General features: G+C 34.7%; 1 protein-coding gene across 8 annotated transcripts in view; it reads left to right on the forward strand.

Annotated features, from left to right (window-relative positions):
* Trpc1 (transient receptor potential cation channel subfamily C member 1) overlaps positions 1-26,410 on the forward strand; it is a 67,347-nt gene that overhangs the window by 39,479 nt on the left and 1,458 nt on the right. For all 8 annotated transcript variants that reach the window (XM_010608169.2, XM_010608172.3, XM_010608171.2 and 5 more), the window contains 6 exons: positions 2,855-3,191; positions 11,030-11,169; positions 12,868-13,011; positions 23,680-23,855; positions 25,438-25,639; positions 26,061-26,255. In XM_010608169.2, coding sequence (XP_010606471.1) covers positions 2,855-3,191; positions 11,030-11,169; positions 12,868-13,011; positions 23,680-23,855; positions 25,438-25,639; positions 26,061-26,255 — 1,194 coding nt within the window. The remainder of the gene's footprint in view (positions 1-2,854; positions 3,192-11,029; positions 11,170-12,867; positions 13,012-23,679; positions 23,856-25,437; positions 25,640-26,060; positions 26,256-26,410) is intronic.

The raw sequence follows: 26,410 nt of genomic DNA on the forward strand, positions 1-26,410 counted from the left end.
TGTTATTGGCCTTTTGTTGACTCTTTTTACTTTTTCACCTTCTTTTAGTTTCTTGCCTTGCCTATTTGATTTGCTCTGTTTGGCCTCATGGTGTTGTTGCCTTCATTGTCTTTTTCTAGGATCTTGTTTAGAATTCCTTGTAGTGCTGGTTTGCTATTCATGTAGTTTCTCGGGTGTTCTTTGTCGTAGAAGTATCTTATTTCCCCATCCGTTTTGAAAGAGAGTTTTGCAGGATACATCAGTCTAGGTTGGAGGCTGTTCTCTTTTAGTACTTGAAATATCTCACTCCAGGCTCTCCTTGCCCTAAGGGTTTGTGTTGAAAAGTCTGCTGTGATTCTGATGGGCTTTCCTTTGCATGTGATTTGTTTCTTTTCTCTTACTGCTTGTAGTATTTTGTTGTTCTGTTGGGTTTCTGGGATCTTGATTATTATATGTCTAGGTGTAGATTTTTTTTGATTGTGGCTAGTTGGGGTCCTATATGCCTCACTTATCTGAATGTCAAATTCTTCCCCTCTGGGAAGTTTTCTGTCATTAATTCTGTGAACAGCTTTTTTAAATCATTTGTATTTTCTCCTGCTACTTCATGGATTCCTATCAGTCTTATGTTATTCTTCTTTGCATCATCTAGGAGTTAGTTGTTGGATCGATTTCTCATGATCCCCTACTGTTTTAAAGAGATCTCTCTTTTCACAGTCAGTGGCTGCAATTTTATCTTCTATATCTGAGAGTCTGTCTTCACATTCTTTTATTCTGTTGTATGCATTTTCAATGGAGTGTTTAATCTCCTGGATATCTGTTTGAATCTGTTTTATGGATTCCATTTCTTTCTTTTTTCTTTTTTTTTGGTTTTTTTTGAGACAGGGTCTCACTATGTAGTTGAGACTGACCTAGAACTCACTACGTAGCCCAGGGTAGTCTTGAACTCACAGCGATCCTCCTGCCTCAGCCTCCTGAGTGCTGGGATTATAGGCGTGAGCCACCACGCCCGGCTCCATTTCTTTCCTATGTTGGGCATTTATTGTTTCCATTTCTTTCTTAATGCTGGGCCTTCATGGCTTCTATCGTGGTCCTGAACTCATCTATTTTTTTGTCAATTTCTGCTCTAGAGTCTTAAATCATGACTTTTGTTTTGCTCACCATCTCTATGGTTATCTGGGAAATTATTTTTGTTTTGAATTTTTCTTGAGCCTGATTGATCTGTTTTTTGTTATTTCCTGTGCTTTGAGTTCAGGGTGTCCTGGTGGTTCACTATCGGCCTTTTCATCCTCATTTGTCCTACTGTTTGCCATTGGTGAACTGAAAGTCTGTCTTTGTGTCTTGCCTTAAGTGTTTTCTCATTTTTATTTTTGTTGTCCGGCTGTCCTTGGTTTAATCTCTGAGTTATCACCCAAATCTTCCTGATACAGTTGTGCCCTAGCTTCTGGGTCTCTAACGACCCACAGACATTCTCATCTTCATAACATCAGAGAAAACAGCTCATTGAATCCACCACAATCCTTTATCCCATTGATACAATCAGCACCACATTATGATCAAGCACAACTTGGAAACTGACCACCTGTGGTAGTCACTAGTCTATCACCCTTAAACCATTTGAATTAAATTGAAATCAAGAAACAGTCCAGAACATGTCTGCAGTGAACAAACTTTTCGATATAGTATATTTACCATTTAATGGCTCAGACAGAGCTAGGATGCAAGACCCTGATCTCAGTTAGCTGATGGCTGAACCCCATTACACAGACTGACCTCGGGCTGCAAGGCCCAGATTAAATTCCCCCACAACCTTTCTTTAAAGATGTTCAAAGTTGAGAACTCAGAAAAACAACCTCTGCCTCTGCAGAGTGGGTCCAAAGCCTGGCATAATCAGGAGGTCCGAGAGTGCATGCAGGGTGGGGGTAAGGGCATTTATGGGGGTTCAGGGGCGCCTTGCGGCTACCTTCCTGGCACTGGAGCGATGGTGGCTTGGGGCGGGAGAAGGCGTGGCTTTCCTTCCCTCGGTGGATCGAGGCCCAGGCTACCTTCCTAGTGCTGGAGCAGTGGTGGCTCCAAAAAAATGTTTAGATAAACACAGTAAACAACAATAAAATTCTGATTTTTTTCATTATAGTCTACAAATTACTTTCTATTTCAGAATAATCCTTTTTAAAATAGAAGATTGACCAAATACTGTTTTAGATTACTTGAATAATATGATCATCTGTTTGTATAATTTCAAAGCTGGTCATATTATTGTACCCAGGACACTTAAGTTATACTTTCCAACATGAACATTATATTGGAAAAATATTGTCAGCAAAATTTATAACCTAAGAAACTGTAAATTTTGCTAAATTGATATCTGTACTTGAGCTAAAATTTTCCTCCAATTTGGGGCTATTTCCCCTTCTCATAAAAAGTGAGTTGCAAGGAGATTTAAGAGTACATGACAACTTTGATATTTTATAAATATTATTGTAAGAATCTTTGTTATGTCTTGTAAAGGCTTATACTATTGTATTTATATATGACAAAACAGTTCAGTTGGCTAATACTTAATAATAGTACATGCTAAGAACGAGGCACTATTCCAAGAGCTTTACAACTTTACGAAGAACATTAGAGTTGAGGAGTTTAAGGCTTAGCGAGGTTTAAAAACTTACTCAAAGTCATTCAGTAAGTATCAGAGGTTAGATTTAAATCTAGGTGTTTAGATTCCATAGGCTATGTTCTTAACTTGTATACTCTTTTACTAATTGTATGAATAAAAACTATGTTCAATGGATAGAATCTATTTTAATCTGTTAAGATCTTGAATATCAATAAGTACCTAAAAGTTCTATTTTGTATTTTCATAATACTGTGTTCTTTTCAGTTTGTCTCCCAGTCTAACTGCCAGCAGTTCCTGAACACTGTTTGGTTTGGACAGATGTCAGGTTATCGACGCAAGCCCACCTGTAAGAAGATAATGACTGTTTTGACAGTTGGCGTTTTTTGGCCAGTTTTGTCACTGTGTTATTTGATAGCTCCCAAATCTCAACTTGGCAGAATCATTCATACACCCTTTATGAAATTTATTATTCATGGAGCATCATATTTCACATTTTTACTGTTACTAAATCTGTACTCTCTGGTCTACAATGAGGATAAGAAAAACACAATGGGGCCAGCCCTTGAAAGAATAGACTATCTTCTTATTCTGTGGATTATTGGTAAGTATCAAGTTATTTAAAAATATTTTGCTTTTGTTTAGCCCATTAATTCTCCCACTTGACATTATGAGCATCAATTTGCAGTTTTATACTGTTCACACAGCAAGAATTTAAACATTTCTATGATCATTGAAGATTTAACTAACACTTTTATAAAGATAAATTTTTCTGTGCTTGATTATAGAATTTAATATTACTTAGAAATACAAAGAAATTTAAAATTCTTTATTCTCAGACTGTGAAGTTGTTCATGATTGTTAAAACTGAAAATAACATTTACCAATGAATACTATTTGTATAACAGTAGGAATTTTCCTCAAGTATTTAAAAATGATAAGTTTTATACTCCTATACCTCTGTTTTCCTACGTCATCAGTTTTCTTATCAAAAATTTAAATGCACTTTTGTAGTTGTATCTTAATTTATCTCAATTATAGAAATATAATTTAAATCTAATTTAAAGGAGTTCCTGGTGACTGATTGCATAAATCAGTTCTTTGTACTGAAAACCAGATCTTTTTAGAAATGACAGGTTTTAGGGCTGGGGTTATCCCTAAGTGGTAGAGCTCTTGCTTAGCATGTGCAAGCATTATATCCAGCATTAAAAAACATGATATTTTTAAAAGAATAAGACATTTTTATTTCCTGAAAACTATTTTTGTAAGTATTATATAAAAAATATCTCAAATGATCTTTAGAAGGTCAGTTTTGGTTTTTTGGTGGGAAGTTGGTGAGTTGAAGTAGAGCCAAGTTATCTGTTTATGGCCTTTTAAAGACACTTCTTTTATTTTTTCTCTATTATTGTTACCTTGTTTTTTGTTTTATTGGTACCAGGTATCAAACTTGGGACCTTGGGCTTGCAAGGCAGGTGTAGTGCCACTGAGCTAAATCCTTGGCCTAGCCTTGTTTTTGGTACCAGGGATTGAACTTTGGGCCCTTGTGCTTGTGAGGCAGGGAGCAGAACCACTGAGCCAAATCTCCGGCCCAGCCTTGTTTTTAATCTGAGCATTTTTCACCCATTCACTACTATTTACTAAAGGATATTAAAATTTAGCCATTTTTGTGTATAAAGGACTGATTATATTTATCTTTTGATCTATATTCTTGATAGTTTCAGTTATTAGAAATGAGTTATTTTACAATGTCCCCTTTTTTAAAACTATAAAAATAATTTTTATTTTTTGGAATTTGAACTTGACAATTAGTTAATTTCATATAGTATAATTTCACACAAGGACCTGAGTTCGATCTCTGGTACCAATAAAAGTGATATTCATGACACATTAATATGTAAAGTAAGGTAAGTAAAATAAAAATAATACACATCTAAATGTTAGGTATTAGGGAATTAAATAATTGTATTTTGTTAATATTTTCCTGTATTTTTATCTAAAATTTAATTTTAATTTATACTGTCACTAATGCACTGTGTGTATCTTTCCATTGTAAATTTTGTTTATATTATTTGATGTATTAAAATATCAGGTTGTGAGGCACTCTAAGAAGCCCTATTCACTTAAACTGTCTCTGAAAGATTGTTACATGTATTTTATTCTTTTTATTTGGTACCAGGAATTGAACTCGGGATCTTGTACTTGCATGGCAGGCAGTGGAACCAGTGAGCTAAATTCCTGACCCTATATACCTTATCCTTAAAGAAATGTAATTTTATAATATTGTAGTAAAAACATTTTTTTTTATAAATTAAATTCATTTTAATCAAATCTGCGTAAGAGTTAAATCAAAGTTTATATACTGTAGCAGTAAAGAAAAATTCACTGGGGCTGGGTGATTTAGCTCAGTGGTTCTGCTGCCTGCCTTGCAAATGCAAGGACATGAGTTTGATCCCCAGTACCACACACAAAAAAAATCTACTGATCTGTTAAACCACTCTTTAAATAGCATAGGCAATGCTGCTACCACTGATCTTCAAAATAATGGTAAAACTATGGTTATTTCTTTATAAGTTTGATGGCCCTGTTTTTAGTAACATGTGTACACACATGTACTCCTCTGCACACACAATATGATTCATTCTCTAAACATATTCTACCTTATTAGAAGAATGTGTAGTGGTTGAACCAGTAAAATTCCTGGACGTATTTTACTTTCTCATCACAGTTCTTCTTTGAAACAATTATATCTGAATAAACTTTGCCAAAGATGTCTTCTTAAGCATGTTAATGTAATTTGATCATTCTGGGCTTAAATATTATCTTAGTTACTTTTCTTGTCACTGAGACATAATACCCAACACCCACAAAAGAGGAAAGGTTTATTTCAGTTCACAGTTGGTTGAGGTTTCATTACATAGACAGCTGTCTCTAAGACAGGGCGGCATGGCAGAGAGGCATCACAGAGGTGAAACAGTCCAGGGCAGAGCAGGTAAGAGGAAGTGAAGTAGTGAAGCACCAGCAACAAGCCTCCCTTTCCCTTTTATCCCATTCAGGTTACAAGCCTTTTGGATGGTGCCACCCACAGGCAGGGTGGGCCTTCTCAATATCCATACCCAGAACTATGCTAAACCAGCCAGTGGACTAATTTAGTTATCACCCTTAATCCATATGCACACACCTGTAATCCACATTCACACACCTTAGATCCAGCCATCTCCAAAAGGTCCCACCTGTGGGCACATGAGCCTTTGGGGTGACATCTACATATAAGCCATAGCAGGTATATAGATCCAAACCTGCTATAAGTGACCATGTTGGAATAATTTTTCTGTTTGACAAAGCAAGTAACTCCTTGGTTCAATGTATTTTTCAAACAATGAGCACTATAACTTTTTTGTTCGTAATGATCAATTTTTGTATATTTGTTTTCTGTTTATATTGCTTAGGTCTTTAGATAAAAGTAGGATTAAGTTATTAAAAAGGTAGGCAGAGGAAAAGTAAACAATTTGTTGACAAATGCACAGAATACTAATAGTATCGTTTTCCTTAATTTTTATTGTTAAACATAATAGAACATCTATTATGAATATGTACTTTAAAAATATTATGTACCTATTTTGTCCAAGCATAGCCAGAAGCAGAGATTACTCCTACATTCCTTGAGCTAATGGTCAAATTAAGGTTAAACAACAAAGCATTGTCAGTAACTTGAGAATCACAAAGATAAATGAAAAAGTCACAAATGAGTAATGGGCTATTGAGTAAAGATCACAGTGCTAAGACTGCAAGCATATTATAGGGAGATTTTATCTAGTTATGGATGGTGTAAAAGCTTTTTGAGGAAGTAAAAATGAGCTAGGATCTAAACTGTAAAAGTGAGTCATCTATAGGAGAATTGGAAAAGTATTCTGAGGTTGAGATAAGGCACATTGAGAGGCACAGTGGTAGAGAAGGCATGGTACAAAGAAGAGACAAAATAAGGGTTATATTCTTGGAGAGTATGGGGAGCATGATTCAAAATGAAGGTATAGAAACTAGACCATGCACAACCATGTAGTCTAGATTAAGTAATGTTGTCTTCATATGAAGAACGGTGGAAAAATCACCAAAAGTTTTATATAGGCAAGTGGTATGATCCCTTTTTTCTTTTGAAAACTGTCCCTTGTATGGGACAAAACACCTGACACCCACAAATTCACAGTTTGTAGAGGTTTTAGTTCATAGTTAGTTGGCTCCAAGACAGGGTAAAATGGCAGAGGGCATCACAGAGGAAGAACATGCTATGGCATGGCAGGCAGGAAGCAGAGAGCCTTCCTTTCCCTTTGTATTCCATCCAGGCCACAAGCCTATTGGTTGGTGCCACCCACACTAGGATGGGGCTTCCTGCTTCAGTAATTCTATCACCCACAACTGTACCAAAGCAGTCAGTGGACTAATCCAGTTACCACACACACCCATGATCCAGCCACCCCTCCCCAAAAGTCTCATCTATGAGCGCTTGAGGCTTTTGGGGGACATCTAGATATAAGCTATAGCAAAATGATCATTCTAGCTATAAAGTGCAGAATTGTATGGGATAGGAGAATAGAATTATGTCAAGTATTTGGAAGGAGACCAATAGGAGGCTATTGAAGATTACATCTGGGTTACCACATGAGAGATGTTTATACCGTGGAATTAGGGTAATTATGATAAAGAGAAGGAAACAACTGAGAGATATTTGCCAAGGTAAGGTCAATGAGACATGGAAACACATGGTATATAGGAGGTGTGAGGAGAAGGAAATTATTAAACAATATAATTATTTTAGAACACTAGATTTGTCAATCTGTGGGAGGGTAGACGTTGAGTGTATTTTGGGAATGTTGTTTAAAGTCTTTGAGATATCCAAGAAAGATGTCGAGGCAGATGGTTGGATGTAGTATGGAACTAAAGAGGAAGTCCAAGCTTGAGTTAGAAATGTGTAAATATTTATATATAGGTGATATATGAAAATATAGGCATGGATGAGACACTTAAGGAAAAATAATAACATGAAAATAGAGATCTAAAGATAAATCCTTGAGGAATCCCAGGATGGCTGGGATTGTTTCTTAGTAATGTTATTTTTTTGAAATGTAGAACCAACACTTGGACATTGATTATACAATGATTCCATTGCTTATATACTCTTCTCTCTCTCTCTCTCTCTCTCTCTTTTTCTCTTTCTCTCTCTCTCTCTTTTTCTTTCTCTTTCTCTTTCTTTCTCTTTCTTTCTCTCTTTCTTCCTTTCTTTTTTTTTTTGGTACCAGGGATCGAACTTGGGTCCTTGCACTTGCGAGGTAGGCAGCGGAACCACTGAGCTAAATCCCCAGCCCACTTATAATATTTTTTGTTCTATAGCTCCTGGTTCTGGGTAAAGGGTGGGCATGATCCATTTAGAGTTCTTTGATATCTACTGCTTCCCCAAATAAAAACAAGCAGTGTTTAAATTAATAAAATGTTAACTAGTAGACTATTTCATTTAACATTTTTGAGTTTTTAATTTACTCATTTTAAGTAAAACCCAAGGAAAATTTCTTAAGTGTTTTCCATTATATCTGTAAAAATTTTAAATGTTTGCTTCTATATAATGAGCATGTTATGAACAGAGGTTTTCAAGAATATTTCATGTATTTCCCAAAGGAATTATTCTGCCTACTACTTAGCCAGAGAATGATTCTGATAGGCTTAATTTGATGTGTTATAGCGCATGGTATTTTTCTGTTACTTATATTCTTAAAATGCCTTGATGAAGAAATGTGCCATAGTACTATTCTGGGTTATATTACTGCTCTCTGATACTCCTAGAAATCTGAAATTATGGAAGAATATCTGAACAGAAAAAGAAAAGATTTTTTTTTTTTTTTTAGTATTCCTGTGTATAAGGCACTATTTGGGACATTTGGGACTTCTGTTAGTAAAACAAGGATTCTTACCCTTGAAGAGTTTACTTAGAGTGGATTGGTAATAGAACTAATGAGTAAATTATACCCAATTTTAGAAAGTGATAAATACTACAAAAGAAAGGTAAAAGCAGAGCTAGGGGAATTGGGAGTGGATGCCATGGGGCTTTCAATTTTTAAATAGCATGGTCGGGGAAAGTAGTGAGGCTAAAAGATGGAATAGTAGAGGAGTTAGATGGATATCTGGCAAGGAGCTGCCAGTAAGAGAAGAGCCAGTGCAGAGACTGTAAGACAGGAGTTGTGTGTACAAACAAAGGATAGTAAGGAAGCAAGGAGGCCAGTGTGACTAAAATAGGAGAAGGAAAAAAAAATTTTTTTTTTTTTTTTGGTTTTTTGAGACAGCATCTCACTATGTAGTTGAGACTGACCTGGAATTCACTATGTAGCCCAGGCTGGTCTTGAACTCACAGCGATCCCCTGTCTCAACCTCCCAAGTTCTGGGATTACAGGCATGCGCCACCATGCTGATCTAGAAGGAAATATTAATAGATGAGGTCAGAGAAGAGTTTTATATAATATTATAAAGTCATTGATTTTGACTCTATATGAAGTGAGCTTTAAGGGAAGGTGCTATACCTTTCCTATAATTAATTGGATTTGTGTTTGATTCTTTAATATTCATACCCATAGGACACCGTACACTGAATTCTGAGTGCAAGTTTACTTAGCTTTGTAGGAAGCAAGACAGAAAACACAGCATGTCAACACTATATCTTCAAATACATCCTTATTGAGTCCTTACAAAAGTCTCAGGCCCCATAGTCTTGGCTCCATAAGTGGGTTCTCTCAGTTGTATGGAATAAGACCATGTGGGTGGATATGGGCTACTTCACCTAGAATAAAATCCACAAGTATAGCTATGACTATAGGCACACTCTGGTTAAGAGAAGCATCTCACAGAGAAACTAAGGTCTGTGTTTCTCAAAATACTTTTATTGTACATAGTCCTGGCGATGTATACTTGCAAGGCCCATGAGTCCACTGAGTCCTTCCAGTCCAGATGCACTTTCACAATTAATAGTAGTCTTTACAACGGTACTGTCTTAAGTTACTTTTTCATTTGTTGCTGAAACAAAATACCCAACACCCAAAGTTAAAGAGGGAAGGTTTATTTACACTCAATTTGTAGAAGTTTCAGTCCATAGTTGGTTGGCTCCAAGGCAGTGACACATGACAGGGGGTGTTGCAGAGGAGAAACAGTTCTTTGCCACAGAGGACAGGAAAAGTAACAAGGCAAAATTTAAATAATATCTTTCTGTCCCTTTTAACTTATTCAGACTACCAGGGTTATGGCAGTTCCAAACCCATCAGTGTACTGGTACAGTAATCACACACCCTTATTCCAGCATCACATACCCTAGCTAGATTCAGCCACCTCTGAAAAAGCTACCTATGACTGCATGAGGCTTTTGGGGGACATCGAGACCCAAACCATAACAAGTGTTCAACACAGCTGACCTTCCATATTTTCCTTAACATAGTGCTTTGTTTTTCCCAAGTAAACTACTTTAATAGCAGGTAATTAGAGATTATGTTTCCATGGAGAAAGTTTGGCCTTCTGTTAATCCTTTCTCCTCCTGAAGCTACCAAAAGGGATTTTGAGGCACAAAGAAACACTTGAATTTTAAAAGAATGACTCTAGTTCGTATACTAAGAACAGATTTTAGGGCAATAAGAGTAGAAGCAGAGAGACAAACTAGCTCTTTCAGTAATTCAGGCAAGTGGAGGTGATAGCTCAAAGTGATTTTGAGAAAGATTATATACTAAATATATTTTAAAAATAAAGCCAGCAGGTTTTGCTTCTACAATGAATATACAGTTAAACAAATAAACAAAAAAAGAAACAAGTCAGAGATACTTGAAGAGCAATTTGATTGAGTACTAGAGAGATAGAATTGCCATGAACTGAGATAGGGAAGTCTACAGGTGGAGTGAATTTGGAGGGCAGAGATTACAAGTTTAGTTTGGACATATTTCCAGTTGGAGATACAGAATATTCAAGTACTTCTGTAAAGAGAGGTTTAGAGATATAAATTATAGGAATGTAAGTTGAATTTACATGTGTACATTTGGGAACCTTTGCCGCCTAGATGGTATTTAAAGCCTTTAGACTGAATAAGATCACTGAAGTAATAAGTGTAAATAGTGAAAGAAAAGGATTGGGGCCAAACATGCATGTGTGTATGTGTTTAACATCAATTTCTTTGTTTTCTTAGCCTGTTTTATATTACTTAACATCTCTCTCTGGCAAAAAAACAACAACAGTATTTTCTTAGCGTCTGCAACCTATGACTATTTTTAATTTTAAGAACTTTTCACTAAAAAGTTCTTGTTTTTATTTTGAATAAGGCTATAGTTAGCCCAAGAGTAGTTGTGTAATAATTTGACTTGAAGTATTATTTAAAAGCTTATTATTGAACTACAAAAATGTTATCTAAACTTTTTCTTCCTTTTTTAGGGATGATTTGGTCAGACATTAAAAGACTCTGGTATGAAGGGTTGGAAGACTTTTTAGAAGAATCTCGTAATCAACTCAGTTTTGTCATGAATTCCCTTTATTTGGCAACCTTTGCTCTCAAAGTGGTTGCTCACAACAAGGTGACTATTTACTATGTCAGTTGAAGGCACAAAAGTTTATTTCGAAAAACTCTTAACATATTTAACTATGTAACTCAGAGTTACATAGGGCCAATTCTGAGTCTGGCATGTTTCATTTTTAAACTTACCTGGGTGTATATAGTTTTCTACATTTCCAATAATTTAAAGAGTGTACCTTTAAAGGATGTTACCTTCTATGTGGTAGGTACTGTGGTTGATATTTGATATACTTTATCTCATTTTATCCTCACAGGGACTATATGAGACAGAAGTCCTTATACCCATTTTGCAATAAGAAAAATGAAGCTCAGAGATATTAAGCCAAGACTGGATTTAAGTCCAGGTCTGTCTAGGCATTTTCTTTCTATTAAATGCCAATTCTTTATATCTGAGCTAGGTTCATGTAACTCATTAACCTGTGTGTACTTAAAATGAGGACATAACAATTTAAAATGATTCATGTTCAGTGTCTGTATATTAATCTGAAAAAGATTTATCTTAATGAAACTCATTAGTATTTAACACATTCCAAATCATAGTTATCTTTTACAGATTAAAAAGTGATACAAATGTAACTTTTTTCTGATGAGTATATATTTTTATTCAGAATTTAATAAAAACTTAGCCTTGTGGACATACAATTTTACTTTCAACATTTACAATCTTCAAGGGCAGAAAAGGTAATAGATATTAGGTTAACAACCTTTAAGTCCTGAGTTTAGAATTCTTCTGAGGTGACACAGTGAAGGAACTAAAATATATAATATTCTCTGTTTTTTTAGTGATTTATAGATTATAGAGAAAGGAAAATGATTTTATTATATAAGTTTACCTTATTTTAAATATTCTATTTCTTTCATTGGTCAGTAGTATGTAACATATTGGTCAAGTACATTTGATGACAGAGTATAAAGTCACTAAGAAAAATTGGTCACATATAGATAGTTTGATAAAGAGATTAAATGGCATTGCTTTTTCACCCCAATCTTAATTGTATAAGTATAACCTACTTATAAGTAGGTTATAACCTACTCCTATAAGCTATTATCCAAACAAAAAGACATTTTCAAAATAAAGGAAGTACTGTTAGTAGTGATGATATATAGTCTCAAACTATCCTGCTCAATTAAGCTTGGTCTCTTTTTCCTTTTCCCTTTCTCCTCTCTCCCCTTTTCCCCCTCTCTCCCCTCTCCTCTTTCTCCTTCTCTCCCTTCTCTACCCTCCACCCTTTGCCTTTCTCTCTACTATTTTTTACCCCTCCCCTCTTCATTTCCTCCCTCTCTCTATCTCCTATGACTCATTCTATAATCCTGGGTCACAGGACTAGATTGGCCTGATTGATAGCCAATTAATTGACAGCATACATATTTAAAGTTTATGTCTGGGAATTTAAGAGTGAATTTAAAAATTTAATGACAATTTTAAGAATTTTTAGTTTCACATTTTAAAACCTAAAAATTTATTGGAAAACTTCTTCATATACAGTAATATTGTCTCACATACATAGAAATATTTTATTTATTCAAAACATTGCGTTTATTAAGAAAGGAAAACTTTAGAAACATAGATGGAGATTCTCCCTACAAGGAGAAAGCATATTAAAATAGTTTTCTTTCAGAATAGTTTTCTTCAGAATATATGTTTTTATTTACCTGAGTTAAGATTATTGTTTACCTTTGGCTTTTTTTTGAACCCTAGTTTCATAATTTTGCTGATCGGAAGGACTGGGATGCATTCCATCCTACACTTGTGGCAGAAGGGCTTTTTGCATTTGCAAATGTCCTGAGTTATCTTCGGCTCTTTTTTATGTATACAACCAGCTCTATCTTGGGACCTTTACAGGTAAATAAAGTTTTTTAAAGAACATTTGTTAGACTTCATTATTATTTTATCTTTCCACTTATCTCCTGGAACATTGTTCTCTTATTGTTAAAACTACATTTTGCTTTGGAAAATAATTAGCAATGAAAAGGACACACCATGTTCATCTACTTTGCTTTTGGCTCAGTGATAATCATTTGCTTTCAGGAATTCAGACTTTGTTAAGCTGTGATCAATTCCTATTTGGCCTTCCTCCTCCACTCCGTGGAAATAGATGTGTTTAAAATATATGTTTTGATTCAGGTAATAGCATAACATAAAAATCTGCTTTTTACCAAAATGAATCTCACATTTAAAATTTGAACTGTTTTAGGTTGTAAGAGAGTTCCTATACAAACAGAAATAATTATACTGATATAATTTTCAAAATGTGTGCTTTATTTAAAAATATTTTAGTTTTTTAAAATAAATATTAATTTAATAAGTTGGAAAATAGCATATTTAGAGCTAAAAATTCATAGAGATTAAATAGTCTAGTTTTATATTTTACAGTAATTTATAGTTAAGGAAACAGCTTTAGATATGTGATGTGATTTGTCCACAGTAGTATGGTTATTATGTGTGACAGTCCAAAGCTAAGCTTGGTCTCTCTTTTTTTTGTGGTACCCGGGATCAAACTCAGGTCCTTGTGCTTGCAAGGTAGGCCACCGAACCACTGAGCTAAATCCCCAGCCCCTAAACTTGGCCTCTTTACATCAAAAGATTAACTAAAATTAGTTGAATTTGCACCACAGAGATATTGATTGATTATTTTTAGGAGGTGAGGTCAACTACCCTAGCTCTGCATAATATTCTTATAGTTCTGAAAATGTGAACAATATTCATTTTTCCTTGGTAAGTCAAAATTTATTAGTAATTTACACTTTTATATCTTTAGTACCATACTGTTGTAATTGCTTTAACTTTGTAATATATATTAAAATCAGGAAGTGTTCTGCCTTTAGCTTTGTTTTTCTTCCTCAGGATTATCTATTTGAGTTCATATGAATTTTAGAACTTTTTTGTATTATGTTACAAAATGCCATGTGGATTTTGGTAGGGATTGCATTTGATCCATACATCAGTTAAGGTAGTATGGACATTTTTACAATATTTTATCTTCCACATAGGATGTTTTTCTATTTGTTTGTGTCTTCTTTAATTTGTTTCATCAATATTTTGTAGCTTTCGGTATAAAAGTGTTATGGTTTAAATATGAAATACCTTCCAAAGACTCACGTATTGAAGGCTTGATCTTCCATGCAAGAGTGTTGAAAGATGAGGCCGAGAGAGGTGATTGAATCATGAAGGCACTAACCTCATCAGTTGATTCATCCAGTGATTAGTTGATTAGTTGACTGGGCTGTTAATGAGGTAAAGCCTAGTTGGAGGAAGTAGGTCCCTGTGGGCTTAGTTTTGAAGGGTGAATCCATTCTTGGGCTCTCTGTCTGCCATGATGTAAACAGCTTTCCTTCACCATAATCTTCTGCCATGATGTTTACACTTTGGAGCCAGCTTTCCATGAACTGAATTCTCTGAAACCATGAATCAAAATAAACCTTTCTGCTTTAAATTGCATATGTTATCCTAATTTCCTTTCCAGATAGTTCATGTATAGAAATACAACTATTATTTATTTTGTATCCTGAATCTTTACTGAACTCTTTTCTTAGTTCAACAGTTTGTGGACTCTTTATGGTTTTTCATATATAAGATTATATTCAAACATGAGCAGTTTTACTTTTTATCTTTCCAGTTTGATACCATTTTCCCTCTTTTTTTCTTTTCCAATTGCTTTGACTAGTACTGTTATGTTGAATAAAAGTGTCAAGAGTAAGCATCTTTGTCATGTTCCAGATGTTAATGAAAATGCTTTCATTTTTTTACCATGGAATATGTTATTATCTGTGAGCTTTCACATATGGCCTTTATTATTTTGAGGTAATTCCTCTCTATGCCTAGTTTGTTTAGGGTTTTCTAGTTTAAGATGGGGTCTTGCTGTATTACTCAGGTTGGTCTTAAACTCCTGGGCTCAGGCAATCCTCCTCATTGTCCTCCTAACTGTGACTACAGGTGAGAGATATATTGTTTTTGTTTTTATTATAAAAAGGAGTTATTGAATTTCATCAGACATCTTTTACAGGTCTATTGAGATGGTCATGTGAGTTTTCTCATTCATTCTTTTTTTTTTCCTCATTGAGTTTATTGATACATTTTAGGTATACAGTACAGTTGCATTCATCATTGGGCTCTTGTACCTTTACATTCATTCATTCTTTTAATGTAGTACACCACATTTATTTTTCTTTGTATCCTAGGAATAAATTTCCATTGGTTAGAAGTATGAGCTGTAATATGCTGTCAAATTTTAATTTGATGTTATTGTTCAGGATTTCTATATCCATGTTCACCAAAGATACTGACTGATAGTTTTCTTTTCTTATAGTATCTGTGACTGCTGTTGGTATTAGGGTAATGCTGATGTCATAAAATGAGTTTGGAAGTGTTTCCTCCTCTTCAACTTTTTCAAAGAGTTTGAGAAGGCTTGGTATTAATTCTTTAAATGTTTCTTAGAATTTTCCAATTTTCTGAGCATTTCTTTGTTGAGAAATTTTGATTATTAATTAATCTCCATACTACTTATAAATCTTTTCAGATTTTCTATTCCTTCATGACTTAGTATTGGCTGATTGTATGTTTTTCAGAATTTATTCATTTTTTTTCTAGGCTGCACAGTTTGTTGGCATATATTCACAGTGGTGTTTTATAATCCTTTTTATTTCTGTGGCATCATTTTAATGTCATTTTGGATTTTATTAAAGTTTGTCTCTTTTGTTTGCCTTTTCAAAAACCATTAGGTTCTTTAAATTTTTCTGTTTACTATTTTCTAATTTGTTTATTTCTGCTGTAATTTGTGTTCTTTCCTCTTGCTAACTTTGGGCTTATTTTTCTTTTTCTAGTTTTAGAGATAAAAAGTTAGCTTGTCTGAATTTTTTTAATGTAGATGTTTATCACTATGAAATTCCCTCTTACTACTACTTTTATTGCATCCTATAAATTTTGGTATGTTGTGCTTTCATTTTAGTCTTAGTTTGTTTTTAAATTTCTTTTACCCTTTTTTATTTCTTCTTTGAACCAGTGATTGTTCAGGAGGTATTCTTTAATTTCTGCATTTTGAATTTTCCAGTTTTCCATCTGCTGTTAATTTAGTCAAGACATGATGGCTACACTTAGAGACTAATAAAGGAGACAGACATGAATATTAGTATAAATGAAAATACTCCTTTAGAGATAACAAGCAGAGTTATCTTGGGAGCGTGAGAGAGGGAGTACCTAGAGAAAATCAGGAGGTGGCATTTGATCTGAGCCTTGAGGGTATGAGAAGCTTGCCTGGCAAACAAGGGAGAGTTCTGTGAGGGTGTGCCGTGATAAAGCATGGCATATTGAAAGAAGGTGGGATGTCCATTTACTTAAACTGTGAAGTGAAGTTGGGGAGAAAAAGACTGGGTTGCAATCTAAAGATCTCTGTGCCAGGAATTTTAAATATTTTCACATGCAAAGGTGAATTTTGAGCATGGGTGGTTTGAGTAGATAGAACTTTTAGATAATGATGGCTTTATTCTGGAATAATTAGAAGGAAACGACTAGAAATTGTCATTATTATTGCTTCTTTTGTTGACAACTTTTATACCTTAATAAACGTAATGATGCCAGGCTTTCACCTTGATAGGAACACTAATAATGACAGCCTTCTATAAGGTATATAGGTTGTTTCATTGTTCTACATAAAAGTATATATGAGACTTTTTGACTCTATTGGATTCTTTCTTAGGAGAAGTTTTCAGAAATACATTAACAAACCAAAATATGTGATCCTTATAATACCACAGTATTTCTCTCTCTTTGTTTGTTTGTTTGTTTGTTTGTTGTTTTGGTACCAGGGATCAAACTCAGGACCTTGTGCTTGCAAGTCAGGTGGCAGCACCACTCAGCTAAATCCTTGACCTAGTGTTTCTCTTTCTTTGCAGTGGCTGTGTTTATTTTCTGGCACATAAGCAATATAAAAGTATATTCTTTTCCACTTGAATACCATTTGGTGCTATATTTTTTGAAGGTACACTAACCAAATAGTTTGCTTTTGTCTTTTTATTTCCTTTATTTCCTTCCTTCTTCCCTTCCCTTCTCTCCCTTCTTTCCTCCTTCCTCTTTTCTTCCCTCCTTCTCTCCCTCCCTTCCTTTTGTTCTTTATTTCTTTCATGTGAGAGAGGGAGCACGAGAGAGAGAGAGAGAGGATCTCATGCTACCCAGGCTGACCTCTTGGGCTCAAGGGGTTCTCTCACCTAAGCCTCCTGAGCTCAGACTAAGTACACACCACAGAGCCCAACTTATTTTCCATCTTTTTCTCTGTGTATAATGTATTAACTCTGTAAATTTCAGTATTGGTATTTTAATTATCTTTCTCTTTTATTTCTTAAATTTTCATATTTCTCAAGTAAAACTGTCAAGTAGTTTTAAATAAGTAAATATTTAAGAATATGATTATAACATTTACAAATATTTAAACCCTGTAATCTTTCTCAGTCTAAAATAAATTTACTATTTTTTAATATTTGCCTTTCACATGAATATTTAGTTGTCTTCAAGCCAGTATTCACTCTGTAATATTCACTGTTCTACTTTGGGTTTTTCTATATTGTACAAGAACTTTCAAACATAAGTTATGGAGTCTGTGGTGTCCTCATTTAATATTGCTCACTTTGATATTAAATTGATCACATATATTTTTAAAGCATTGCTATATTAAAGCTTCTACTTTTTTACTAAATTTAAAAATTGAAATAATATAATATGTAGTCACTGTTGAAAAACCTCATTTACCTATAAGCTCACTGCATTTAAGTTTTCTTTAAAGGTATTTTTTTTATTTACCAAAAGCAGTTACTAAATTCTTGTGTCAAAAGTTATTAAGTTCTCTACTGATACAGGATGGCTTTATTCTGAGCACTTAAAATCTGAATGAATGATTTTTTTCCTACCAAGGTGACCCAGTAAAGCTGTCATTAATTAGTACATTAAAGGAGGAAATTTGTTTCTTTTTTCCATATTTTGAACTTTCTGTTCTAAATGCTCCCTAGTTTTTCTGTCAGAAGTTTGCAAAGGGGCCAATTGAAGAAAGCCTAAAGCTTTGAACAGTAAATACTACATGGCCTCACCTTTGCAGAGTCTGGGTTGTTAGCTTGTGGTATACCTAAAACTGTTAACGTACTTTTTCTGTTTAATTAGCTGGCCTATTTCAGTGGGCTATAAGAGTTTGTCCACTTGTTTGTGTCTACATTTTTCTATTGTTCCAAGTTGGTATGTGTCATGTATGAAGGATTAAATCAAATAAGAATTTAATCTGAAGCTGGATTTGATTAATTATATAAATCTGACTGGTTAAATTTGAGGAAAGGTATTTTTCTAGTTGGTTTTTTTCCCCCCCGTTACCAGGGATCAAACTTGGGCCCTTGTGCCTGCAGTGCAGGCACTGGGACCACTGAGCTAAATCCCTGGCCCTGAGGATGGATATTTTTTTTCCTCATTGAGTTTATTGGTACATTTTATGTATACAGTACAGTTACATTCATCATTGGGATCTTGTACCTTTACATGACAGGACTTGGTTCTCACTTTTTCCCCTTGTCCTTGCCCTCCCTTCACCCTCTTCTCCCCTCCCCATTTACAAACATTTTTTTCCATTTTTTCATTTTCTCCTATTTTTTTCTTTCCCTTAATACCTTTCCCCTACCCTTCCCACTTTCCCTGCACCTTTAGTCCTTTTCTTGCTATTTCACATTGTCAATTATCTCATTAGGATCTTATGTACCATTATAGTTTGTTCATAACAGAGAAACTATTCGGTATTTACATGTGTGTGACTTACTTATTTCACTTAGGAGTATGTCCTCAATATGTATCCATTTTCCTATGAATGAATCTAATTTATCATTCTTTATAGCTGAGTAGTATTCCATTTTATGGAAAAAACACATCTTCTTTATCCAGTTTCCAACTGATGGGCAAATGGGCTCTTTCTAAGTTTTAGCTATTACAAACTGTGCCGCTATAAACATAGGTGCGCATATATCACTGTGATATGATTCTTTTAATTCTTTTGGGAAGATACCCAGCAGAGGGATGGCTGGGTCAAATGGAACCTCTAATCCTAGTTTTTTGAGGTATCTCCATTTGATTTCCACAGTGGTTGCACCAGTCTGCACTCCCACCAACAATGGAGGAGGGTTCCTTTCTCCCCACAACCCCGCCAACATTTGTTATTGGTTGATTTCTTGATAGCAGCCATTCTTTGTGGGGTGAGGTGGAATCTCAGTGTTGTTTTCATCTGCATCTCTCGAATGACCAGTGATGTGGAACATTTTTTCATACATTTACTTGCTGCTTTTACTTCTTTGTCTGAGAAATGTCTGTTCATTTCAGATGCCATTTTTGAATCAGATCTTTATATTTGGGGGGCTGATTGTTTTGAGTTCTTTATAAGGTCTAGATAATAGTCCTTTGTCTGAGGAGCAGCTGGTAAAAATTTTTTTCCCACATTGTAGGTTGTCTCTTAGTTCTGTTGATGGTTTCTTTTGCAGTGCAGAGCTTTTTAATAAGGTGAGATCTCAGTTGTTGATTCTTGCTGCTAGTTCCCATGCTACTGAGGATTTGTTCATAAAGTCTTTTCCTATGGTAGTTAGCTCAGTGGTTCTGCCGCCTGCCTCCAAGAGCAAGGTCCTGAGTTCAATCCCAGGCATCCAAAACAAAACAAAAAAACCTTAGTGTTTAAAAATACCTTTCCAACACTAAGTTTTTTTTGTTTTGTTTTGTTTTTTTTATGATACCCAGGATTGAACTTGGGACCTTGCGCTTGGAGGCAGGCTGCGGAACCACTGAGCTAAATCCCTGACCCCACTGTTTTATATCTTAAAAGTAATAAATTTAATTTAAAGAGCTATAAGTGTGATGTATATCCTGTCTGTCCTTTAAAAAATGGAAATGGGATTGTTATGTATGTTTATGCACACACTATGTCCTAAACTGTTTTTTTTGTTTTGTTTTGTTTTTTGTTTTTTGTGTGTGTTTTGTTTGTGTGTTTGTTTGCTTTTTGAGACAGGGTCTCACTATGTAGTTGAGATTGACCTGGAACTTACTGTGTAGCCCATGCTGGTCTGGAACTCACAGCGATCCTCCTGCCTCAGCCTCCTGAGTACTGGGATTAGAGGCATGCGCCACCACACCTGGCTACCCTGTTTTTTATTTAATGTTTTATAGACATCTTTCTATGCCAGCCTATACTGATATACTTCATTCATTATAAAAACTATATTTGTGGGCTGGGGATTAGGTTCAGTGGTTCCGCTGCCTGCCTCGCAAGGGCAAGGTCCTGAGTTCAAAAAAGAAAAGAAAAACAATATTTGTACGTTCTTTGTTTTGAGTTGCTTTTCTTTTTCCCTCCAACAATGCTGCTTTGAAAATCTTCATGTATACTTGCATCTTTTCGCACCTCCTACCTACTGGTACATTCCTAGGAATAGAATTGCTGGGTCAAGAAATGCTGTCATATCATTCCCCAAATTTGTATTTCAGTTTAAAAAACAAGGCTTTTTAAAAGTACCTACGCCCAGGTGTTAATGAATAAAAATGAAATTAAACTTGAACAAAGCTTCCGGATATCCTGAACAAAACATGCTCACACATAATACTTTTATAATGGACTCAAAGTGTAAGTAAATTGATCACTTCAGCAAGAGAGATCAGGACAGTTCTAGAGAAGGAAGGAAATGCTGTCCTTTAGGAGTTTGTTAAGAATTGGTTGCAAAAATTAGATGACGAACCTTTTATTGTAATTATTTTATTTTGGTAGACTTTAAGAAGAATCCATATAAATATTTATTTCTCTTTAGGTTTGAGTAGGGCATTATCCCTTACAAATTAGGTCTTTAAAAAGAAAACTCCATGTTTCTGCTTTTACCTCTACATCAACAATGTCCTCTGCAGACCTAGTTCACATTTCAGGACTGCATCATCCAACACTTACATGTTGTGCATGACTAGATTGGTTAAGAAGCTAGATTTTTTTATTTTCAAAGTGTTAAAAATCTCAACCAGATAAAATAAAAGGGTTGGACTGTGAGTCATGTTTGTCATTTTTATTTGTCATTTTTATTGTCAGATAGTGTAGCCCCAGGGAACATTACAGCAAAGTTTTAGAAAAGGCAGTTAAGGGGATGTGCAATGCTCACGTTTACTTTTTAAGATTATTTCTATTGATGAATTACAAATTTTAATTTTATGTTTTATTATTTTAAATGATGTATATTTAATAGGAAAAGGAAATACCAATAAAATAAAAATTTTAATATGTAATGAGTGTGTAAAATAAACATCAACATTTTCAACATCAACTGTTGACCACCTTACAAGATCTAAAAAATAACAGCAGAAATAAATTCCTATGTGACCTACAATGAAAATTACTTCAGTTATGACACTTAGGGCAATTTTCACACATGAGAAGAGCATGTTCCATGTACAGGTATTGCTTACACTGATAGCACATATGTTTTATTCTCTTGTCTTCTTTGGTAGGACAAACTTGACATCTTGCTGGTCTTTGGTTTTCCTAGGAGGTTCTTACGATGTTTTCATCTGTCTGTTCACAGGTCTGCTCCAGAATTTTTCTGAGGAGTTCTTTGGGCAGATACATATTGTTCTTTCTCTGTTGTAATTGATTATTTATCAATTACAGTCCAAATCCTCTAAGAAAATTTCTGCATGATTTTTTGTGCTTCTTTTTGTTTGTCAGCTATGAAATTATGCCTCCCATGTTTCAGATCAAGTAAAACAACCATTGGCCAATGCTTTGCATCTCAGTTGACTTCATTATTGTGGCATAACTCCTCAACAACATCTACCCCGCCTTTGTTTTCTTGTAAAATGTGACCATTTCTGACTTCATTTGTATTGAAGATTCACTATCTATCTTTTTTTTTTTGTTTATTTTGAAACAGGGTCTTGCTATGTAGTCCAGGCTAACCTTGAACACACTGTGTATCACAGGCTGGCCTTAAACTTACAGAATCCTCCTACTTCAGCTTCTTAGTGCTAGGATTACAGGTATGCACCACCATGCCCAAATTCACAATCAATCTTATCATCATGGTATAATTGACAGTATCAGTACTACTTTTTCTTTGCCATATAGGAGGCAAATGTTATGTCTTTCTGAAATGCAAAGATTGTACTATACATTTCTGTATTGTAAACTTGCAAAAATTTTTTCAGGAATCTGGGCTTTGTTCTTACAAATAGAGTCTGTGCTGGTCAACTGGTGTTCTTTTAGCAAATGTAACATCAATAGGTAGGTAACAAATGTGACATTGGGTTACTTTTTGAAATAGGTGCAACAAGTGTGTTCACAGTGTCATATGGTTTGTTATTGCACAAAGATCTGGTGGCTGAGTTCTAGGGTAAACTTCTAAATTCAAAATGTAAAATGTTTTTGAATCTGTATCCAAGGGATATATTTTTTATACCATATTTGGAAGGTTTACTTTACTGTATTGCTAAAAGTGTCAACAACCACAAAATGATACAAGTTGTTTATCAGTTGTCATGTATTTGAACAGTATGTGAATTGCTTGACAATTTGAAACAAAGCTTTCAACAAATGATCAAATAGCAACCAAATTGTCGGACTTTGTCTGTCTTCGTGGGTCTTTTTTTTGTTTGTTTCATCAAAACATAGGCAATTTTGAAGGAAATCGAATCTCTGAATGTCTGTTCTAAAAATCTCAACACCACATCTGTCACTTCTCCATAAATCCTTTAGATTCTGACAGTTGGAATGATAAAATCCTGCTATGGAAGCTTTTAGTTCAGATAGTGAGAGATCATGATAAATATATTTTTGAGTGTTACTATTGATAAAATGGAATGTTTTCTTGAATTTCATTTTAGTGTATTTTAAAACATTTTGTAGCATGTTGTCTGTTAAAATTTCCAACTGAATTGCAGTTTCTGACCTAGTTCTAACATTGGATCATTCAGGTATACATGACCATTTGTAGCTAGTCAAATAATTTATTGATATTACTGTTTTCTTCCTCATCTGAATCAGTCTTCATTTTGTACTTCTTTATCTGTCCTATCTGCCAAATTTTGCCAACGTCTTTGGCTTACATGATCCAGGTCATCATCAGTAGCCAAGTTATCCGATGACTCACTTTCAACTTATTTTCAAAGTTGTAAAAGCGGATTTTCATGTGACATTGTACTGAATAGTGCTGATTCTACAAGCAAATTTTTTTTAAATTAAAAAAATTATAAATACACAAAATGTAACAGTGCACAACAGGTAAAACATCATTTACACTGACACACATGTATACACTTTGATGTTCATTTTATCAAATGGGTGAACACAAAGATTGCTTCCTGTATTCCCCCAGCACAGCTACGACTGAGGCATAGCCAGGTATAGTTATGCTGAAGTTTATATTTTTATTTAAAAAGTAAGGTATGGACACCTGCAAGTCAGTAGGAGGAACTTAAATACTATGTAGTTTTTCTGAGAATCTTAACCAAATTCCTATGTAATGCATTTTACAGATTTCAATGGGACAGATGTTACAAGATTTCGGAAAATTTCTTGGGATGTTTCTTCTTGTTTTGTTTTCTTTCACAATTGGGCTGACACAACTCTATGATAAAGGCTACACACCTAAAGAACAGAAGGACTGTGTGGGCATCTTCTGTGAACAGCAAAGTAATGACACCTTCCACTCGTGAGTACTCTTAAAAAGTTTTAGTAATTATATTTCTCTCTATGTCCTTTGTGAATTAATGACCATAGAAATGGAACTTAGAATTTTTCTGAAAATTTTTAAATGTTTGTAAACCTTTAACAAATACTCATTTTTAATGAATCATTTATAGTCAACTTTACTATAGAATCTTAACTAGAAGGTCTAAATTATTACATTTGTGTTCTTTGCTGTAGGCTATCTTAACTTCATATCTCTTGGCCTTTGCGGCAGTTCTTTTGTCATTTCCACATATCACATTTCTATCCCTCATGTATTGTGTCAGTAGCATCTCTAAGTGAAACAACAGAAAAAAAGGCACATTTTCAATATTTCTGAAAAGGTCATTAGAGTTGAGAATTATCAGAATTTGATGAACAAGCCAGGTATGGTGGCACACACCTGTAATCCTTGCACTCAACAATTTGAAGCCCAGCCTGTGCAGCTCAGCAACTTAGCAAGACACTGTCCCAAAATAAAAAGGGTTGGAGAGGTAACTCAGTATGAAGGCTTTGACTTTAATTTCCAGTACTAAAAATTTTTTCTCTAAGAAATGGAACCACCAGTTGTGAGACAAAATACTTCCTCTTGCTCTTTAATAAACAAAACAGTGAAGAATTGCATTCTTATCTTCCTTCTATATACCAACAGTTCTTTAGTTACTTTGTGTGTCCTCTTATTTAAAGAATAACATCAATGAGTATGTGTTTATTTAACACTAAGTGCTGAGTCAATGAAGTATTTATGGACAAACCAACCCTAATGGAGCTTACACTCTAGTGAGGTGGTACAGGCAATAAAAACATGAGTAAAATATATTGAATGTTATATAGTGATAAGAGCTGAAAAGACAAAGGTTGGGCTAAAGAATATATTTGCATGAAAGGATACAGCTTTAGAGTGCCCCAGAAGAGATGACATTCAAGATCTAAAGCTGGTGAAGGCACAAGCCATGAAAAGGATATTTAGAGGAAGAGCATTCAGAGAATGGCAAATACAAATGCCCTGAAGTGGGGGCATGACTGGCATGTTTAAGGAATAAATCCAGATGACCAGGATGGATGAAATGTGATTGCAGAGTATGAAGTCAGAAGAGTAAAAGAGCATGTAGGACCTTGTTAGCTTTTGTAAGGCTTTGGGGCCATTGAGATTGAGAGCCATATGAAGATTTTTGAGCAAAGGAGGAGCAAAATCTAGATAGATATAGATATAGATATAGATATAGATATAGATATAGATATAGATATATAGGCTGCTATGTTGAGACCAGACAGGCAGCAAAGGATTAGTTATTGTTTGAAATTACTATTCTGTTAACCTTGTTTAAAATAAGACATATTGGGCTGGACATTTAGCTCAGTGGCAAGCTCAAGGTCCTGAGTTCAATTCTCAGTACCATAAAATAGAATAAGGCATATATGTACTTTGAAAATCAATCTCATTTATTTTTGTTTTTATAAGTATTATGCAAGGATTATTAATACATCGTTTATATAATTTTGGCACATTCATTTTGCTAATATCCTTAATTTTTTAAAAACCAGAAATATAATTATCTTTACAGGTTCATTGGCACTTGCTTTGCTTTGTTCTGGTATATTTTCTCCTTGGCACATGTGGCAATCTTTGTCACAAGATTTAGCTATGGCGAAGAATTGCAATCCTTTGTTGGAGCTGTTATTGTTGGTACCTACAATGTTGTAGTTGTCATTGTGCTTACAAAGCTGCTGGTAGCAATGCTTCATAAAAGCTTTCAGTTAATAGCAGTAAGTATTCATTGTTTTAAACCTTTATGTTCCGTATTGAATGTATGCAATAGGTAAAATAATTGAAGTTTTTAAGAATTAAGAAAAATATATCATTTAAAAATTAAGAGGGCCGGGGATTTAGCTCAGTGGTTCGGTGGCCTGCCTTGTAAGCACAAGGACCCGAGTTCAATCCCTGGTACCAAAATAAATAAATAAATAAAAATTAAGGATTTCTAAATTGTATAATAGTGGCAGATCTTGAGCCAACGTTTCATCTACAAGTTGGGGAACTAGTCAGTATCTGTTGCTGTCCGCTCTGGCCCATCTTCCTGTGTGTGTGTATGTGTGTGTGTGTGTGTGTGTGTGTGTGTGTGCGCGCGCGTGCATGGGCATGCATGTGTATTCATATTTTATATTGCTTTTCATTTGCCTTTTATAGAATCATGAAGACAAAGAATGGAAATTTGCTCGTGCAAAGTTGTGGCTTAGCTACTTTGATGACAAATGTACGTTACCCCCACCTTTCAACATCATTCCTTCACCAAAGACTATTTGCTATATGATTAGTAGCCTCAGTAAGTGGATTTGCTCTCATACCTCAAAAGGCAAGGTCAAACGGCAAAACAGTTTAAAGGTAAGAAAGTGGAAGTTTCAGTTGCAAAATAGAAGTTTTACCAACTCCTAAGTTTCTTCAAGCATTAATATGCAAAGTCTTTAAGGGCTATAACTGGTGTGTTTTTCCCACTGTTTATCTCGAATGCATGGGATAGTATCTGACATGAAGGATTC

The sequence above is a fragment of the Fukomys damarensis genome, unplaced genomic scaffold (assembly GCF_012274545.1).
Source record: "Fukomys damarensis isolate Sample0158 unplaced genomic scaffold, DMR_v1.0_HiC HiC_scaffold_37, whole genome shotgun sequence".
NCBI lineage: Eukaryota > Metazoa > Chordata > Mammalia > Rodentia > Bathyergidae > Fukomys > Fukomys damarensis.